The following is a 5,637-nucleotide window of genomic DNA, read 5'->3' as shown; positions in this document are numbered from 1 at the left end:
AGTGATCCATTGAGTTCCAAGTACTCCATGTTGGACAATACTTCATACCCCAACACCACTAAGTTGAGAGAAACTTTGATGCGATCTTTAACCTCCTTGGAATCAAGTATTGATCGTTCCTCTTTGTTTCCAGTAAGTTCCATGTCATCCCCCACGTCATGTCTTCTTTTTTTTTCCACCAAGATGACATTGATTTGAGATTTACAATTATGATTTTTATGCCACTTGCCATCATATTTATAACATAGACCGTGTGACCTTTTTGCTTGTGTTTAAGCCTCTATCAGTGGTTTGTTGATTTTGTTACCTCTTCGATAGGTTCCTCCTGTGTGCATCCCTATGTTTTTGGGATTTAAGTTAAAGGATGAGTAATTACCTGATTGTGTTGGTTGTCAGAGTCCTAGAGCCCCAAATCCATTGCTTTTAATGGATTGATTTTTCCCTTAATTTGTTGGGCCAAATTCATCGCACAGCCAAAATCTTGAGGATCCCACATCCTAATTTAGTTCGTTATACTAATTCTAGTCATATGTTCAAACGAAAACCTACAAGGATCTTATGTTCATACAATTATTGCAACTCCAAGAAAGATGAGAATTACATACCTCATTGTTAGCCAAAGATCTCATTTCTTGGAATCTTGTTCTTGCTACTTTGATTGGATGCCAAGGATCCAAACCAGAAGCCCTCTAATGGAATCGCACCCAAGACACAAACAACAACACTGGAATCACCAAACAAAAAATAGCTCAAACCCTAAATGATTAGTGTTTCTTTTGTGGGTATGCGGAGCATAAGAAGCTCTAAGCGGCATGTGCAATGGGAAAACTATGGTTTTTAAGAATGGAGTGCACCACCGAATGTTCTCAGGGTTTTCAGTATTTCATCCACTGTCATGTCTTGTTCTGGGTGTCACTATTTATAGGAAAATATTTAGACCTAAAGAGATAATTACTTGCTTATTAAGTAATTATCTTTATCTTTGGTAATCATCTAAATATCATATTCTTACACTTAGGCCCTTCTAGTCTACAAGTTCCATTTAATTAATTAAAGACATATTTAATTAACAAACCGGATCTCTATAGTTATTCTTTAACCAGTGTTACTCATATTTGTTATTACGTGTAACCAAAAAAAGACCATATTATTATTAGAAATATTACCAATAATGATGACCTTAGACTAGGGATGAGCATTAGAACCGCCGGAAGCGGAACCGGGCCGGAACCGAAACATGAATTGGTAATAAGGTCCGGTTATCGGTTCTCCATTTTTATGAAAATCGGTCCCGGTTCTAAAAACCGAAACCGGTTTGATATTTTTCCCATTTTTTAAAATGCGTATAACTCACTCATATGAAGTCGGAATTACTTGATTTTTTTTTCAACATGTAATTTGGAGTTTGTAATTCATTTTTTATTGTACAAACATATATTTTGGTTAGATATTGAATCAGACACATGCCCCGAAAGAAAGAATATCGATGTTGCTTTTTTCTATTTCAGCATATCTTTTTGTTTTTTTTAATCTGCCCCGTTTTTTCTAAATGTGCATAACTCATTCATATGATGTCAAAATTACGTAATTTTTTTTCCAACATGTAATTTGGTGTTTGTATTTCATTTTAGACTATACAAACACATATTTTGGTTAGATATTGAATCAGCTATAGACTCCGAAAGACAGCATATCAATGTTGCGTATTTTCTATTTCAGCATTTTGTTTTTATTTTTTGGAATCTGTCCCGCTTTTAAAATACGCATAACTTACTCATATGAAGTCGGAATTACTTGATTCTTTTTTCATCATGTGATTTAGTGTTTGCACTCCAATTTAGAATGTAAAAAGTCATAATTTGGTTAAATATTGAATCATTTACAAGCACCGGAAGATAACATATCATTTACAACATTTCAACCGGTTCTAGTTTGAAAAATAACCGAAAAACCGGGACCGAAACCGGAATCGACGCTAGAATTAACGATCCAGTTCCAGGTTCTTATAATATAGGAAAAGCGGTTCCGATTCCGAACCAGTCCAGTTCTAAAGCTCATCCTTATCTTAGACACTATTTCTAACAGTCTCCATCTCCATCTTCATCTCCATCTCCATCTGGTTACCAGCCCCACCTTCCACCATTGTGATCAAGATGAAATCACCACCATTATAAAAATGATGAAATCACCATCACCCCCTCCAAATCAAAGCCACTAAAAACCCTTATAATTTTTATCTCATATGAGTGTGTGGCGCTTAAATTCAAAAGAGAACCTAAAAGAGCACCAATAAAGGGAAAAACATAAGCACACATTTGTAGGTTTAGACTATGATCGAATAACGGGAGGGGACTCACACGCACATCATGTGTGTGTGCGACAAAGATAACAAAATGAGAGATCATGAGATATAAACGAAGAAAAAAATAATTCGGTAGACAAGAGGATGCAAAGGGAAGAAAATTTTACATATAGGCTATGTTGTAGTGGAGTTGCAACTATGTTGGGGGATGACGTTGTGGTGGTGTTACACTTGTATTGAGGAATGTGTTGCACATGGTGGTGGGATTCAATGTTAAGAGCATATGGTAAAACTCTTTTTCATATTGAGCTCCTTTGTCATCATTTTCATCGTTAGTGTATTTGTATGTGTGTGTGTTTCTTTTTCAAGGAAGGAAAAGTAGTATATGTATGTATATGTGAATTATATGTATGTTTTAAAGGGTCCCTTTCTTAAATGTATGAAGACCAAGAACGTATATACCCTTCGATTCATCAGCAACGACACATCAAAATTAAATTCTTCATACTTCATACAACAACAATCAAAATTAATTTAAAACTTTTTTGTATCAACTTACACTCCCTTTGAATAATTATCGACTTGAATGAGTCCGATGAGTCCTCCGCCCCTTTCGAGTCTCTACAACCGTTGGCTCATGCGAATCACACACTTGCGTTTTAAATTTACACCCAAACTTCTTCCTCCATCCATCAGACCCCACTTTATCAATCTTCTCAATCGCCTTCTTCATTGTCGTGCACTCACGCTCCAACTCATGCACGCGCGTCCTCATGGTATCCATACCTAGTCGCAGCACCTGATTCTCCCTCACTGCCGCCCTCCACGTCACATCGTCATCATCATCCCCGGTAGTAACCACCGTTTCGTCGTGTTCTGTTACTCCATGTCGTGTAGTTGTTGGTGACTTATCGGAGTCAGAATGGGCCATGGCCATGGCCATGTCTGCAGACATTAGTGTCCCGGCGATTGCGTGCCGGAGCTGGAGCTGTTCGAAGAACAACACCTGCACTACTGCTCGGAGTGGGAGGCGTTCGTTTTGGGCGGCGTGTGTGCATGCTTCTAGTGTTAGCTTCCGGCAGTCTAATACTCCGGACACTTTTTCTCGATCGGATTCTGTTATCCATGGATGTGCCTGCGTATTATTAGCATTCGTGAGAAAGAAATTCCGGCGAGTTTATGATACCGGAGATTTTTGGATTTTTTATACCTTGATGTAGACGTCGACGGATCTGTAGAGTCCGTCGTCGTAGACTCTCGCTTGTTCCGGCAAAGCAACGGCGAGTTCGAAGAATTTATCGGGTTTGAGATTTGCATCTAATGCGATTTCTGATAGGTAACCGTCGATTAATTTTCCGACGAGCATTAACGCCGATGTTCTGTCTTCCATTGAATCGAGGAATTGTGCTAGTATTCTTTGGACGCAATCCACATCGTATAATGTCTCACTGAGATAGGAATAACTCGGCATAAGAAGGTCATCGAGTGTGGCGTGTTCGAATTGAGATCCGATCTTCTTCTCCAAAATCGATTTACAGTCATCCGATGCGTTCAAAATGTTTGATGTTCTTAACATTCCAAAAAATAGTTTCACTGTCGTTGAAGATCGTGTGCAGTTTTGTTCTGGAAGATTTGTAATTATCGTCTCCAGAAGCTCCTTCTGTTCAATCTCTGAAGGTTTAGATGATGGCAATGGCTTCCGATTGGTGCGATTGATCCCTGGGATGCGTTTTTTGGCATACAGAAGAAGACAGTTTTCGATAATTTCGTGATTCAGATTCTGACTTTTCATAGCGATAATCAAACGGATGAAAAGAGGAGAACTAACGAATGTGAGTTCATCAAGCCACCGATCTCCTCCGGCGGTGGATCTGGTGGTGGCTCCCATATTTCCGCCACCAGCACTCGGCGTTGCTTCATTGTCCGGCAAACTGAACAGAGACGGATCCATGGCGGAAACTTTGGTAGCAATGGAATCAATGCATTTTTCAACAATGCCGAGAGATTCCACCAAAGGCATCAAACATTCGCATGATTTCAGCGCTTCGATTGAATCTCTTAAACTTTGAAGCACTGTTTGAGAGAAAAACCTTTCGGTTTTTGAAATGAGATTATCTTCACAGAACTCTTCAGTCATTTCTAAAACTTCTGAAGCACAACGGAGAGGAGCGACGTTGGATGACGATAACTCGATTTTCACGGCGTAACAGAACATAGCAGCCATCTCAAACGTCTCCGGACCTCCCGGAAAATCAGAAAACCTGACCTGACAGTACAGCTCATCCTCCTCCGCTACCGCCGCCGCCGCCTGGATCTCTTCCTTCTCTTCATTTTCAGAATTTCTTTCGTCTGTAACTGTATCAGGAGTAAATTTCGCCTCCTGTTCTGTAATCAATTCGTGAAGCTTTTTACTCTTAGCCATTAAAGGAAACTGAAAACATTTCAACAAACAGTAAGTTCACATAAACATCAAACTAATCATAGAACATCAATGGCGTTAGCATTTCGAGCTAACCTTATGGAGATGGAAGGTCATGCCGTTAACGTCCACCACCACGTCGCTTGGTAAACCGGTGGTGCAAAACCTGCAAATAACAAGTAAACTGAAGTTATTTAATCCGTAACAAAAGAGAAACGAATCAGCATATCTGTTTTTCACTCACCATGCTTGGCCTTTGGAGTTTGTTGCCATTCCGGCGGACATAGTTACCGGAGAAATTCGGCTGAGAGAGGGAAGATGAAGTTCAGAACAGATCAATTATTTGACTACTGAAGAAATTTTGATTTGTAAGAATGTGTTTTTGGATGAATCGATGGAGAAGGTGAGAAGAGACAAATGAAAATTTAAACGGGAATAGGAACCGGGAAGTAAATTTGAAGTGTAGATTTTACATGACGAAATAGTTTTTGCATAAAAGTGTGAAATATAATATACTTTTTTGGATTGTATAAACGACGTACAAAATGTGAAGATCATCAAGATACAAAAATGTTAAAATTATTAATAAAAATGGTCAAATGACAAAATAGCTTAGCTTAAATAATTTTGAAGGTACAAAAAACAATAATGTAATTTTCAATGGTCAAAAGATTAAAAAGAACATTTATTGACAAATATAAGACTAAACGTATCACTTAATATTCGACTTAAAACATAGAAAATGACTTAATTCATTAAAAAAAACAATGAAACGTAACTAAAGCAAATTATCTTTCTCCGAAAATTCGTCGGCCAATTCATCTTCGGTTAACATATTAAGATTAAGATTGTCAATCGTCCAAAAATGATCAAACAACGGCAAAGATCAGAATAGATAACATAATTGTAAACCATC

The 5,637-nt window shown here is 38.2% G+C and overlaps 1 protein-coding gene across 1 annotated transcript; it reads right to left on the bottom strand.

The window, feature by feature from the left end:
• Positions 1-2,771: 2,771 nt before the first annotated feature.
• Positions 2,772-5,206, bottom strand: LOC145167004 (BTB/POZ domain-containing protein At5g66560-like). The gene is made up of 4 exons (XM_079086077.1): positions 4,966-5,206; positions 4,818-4,887; positions 3,513-4,733; positions 2,772-3,437 (listed from the first exon to the last, which is right to left on the bottom strand). The coding sequence occupies exons 1-4, from the start codon at positions 5,004-5,006 to the stop codon at positions 2,877-2,879; spliced, it is 1,893 nt and encodes a 630-aa protein (XP_078942203.1). The 5' UTR covers positions 5,007-5,206; the 3' UTR covers positions 2,772-2,876.
• Positions 5,207-5,637: the final 431 nt, after the last annotated feature.

This window comes from Lactuca virosa, chromosome 3 (assembly GCF_052849685.1).
Source record: "Lactuca virosa cultivar CGN04683 chromosome 3, Lactuca_virosa_CGN04683_v6, whole genome shotgun sequence".
NCBI classification, from domain to species: Eukaryota; Viridiplantae; Streptophyta; class Magnoliopsida; order Asterales; family Asteraceae; genus Lactuca; species Lactuca virosa.
Note: the sequence above shows the minus strand (reverse complement) of the source record. Positions and strands in the feature narration are given on the sequence as shown.

Excerpts from the sequence above, each read along its gene's own strand:
- LOC145167004 (XM_079086077.1), bottom strand. The coding sequence starts at position 5,006 with ATGTCCGCCGGAATGGCAACAAACTCCAAAGGCCAAGCATG. Across the intron at positions 4,734-4,817 it reads TGACCTTCCATCTCCATAAG|TTTCCTTTAATGGCTAAGAG; the intron begins GTTAGCTCGAAA and ends AAATGTTTTCAG. Across the intron at positions 3,438-3,512 it reads CCGTCGACGTCTACATCAAG|GCACATCCATGGATAACAGA; the intron begins GTATAAAAAATC and ends AATAATACGCAG.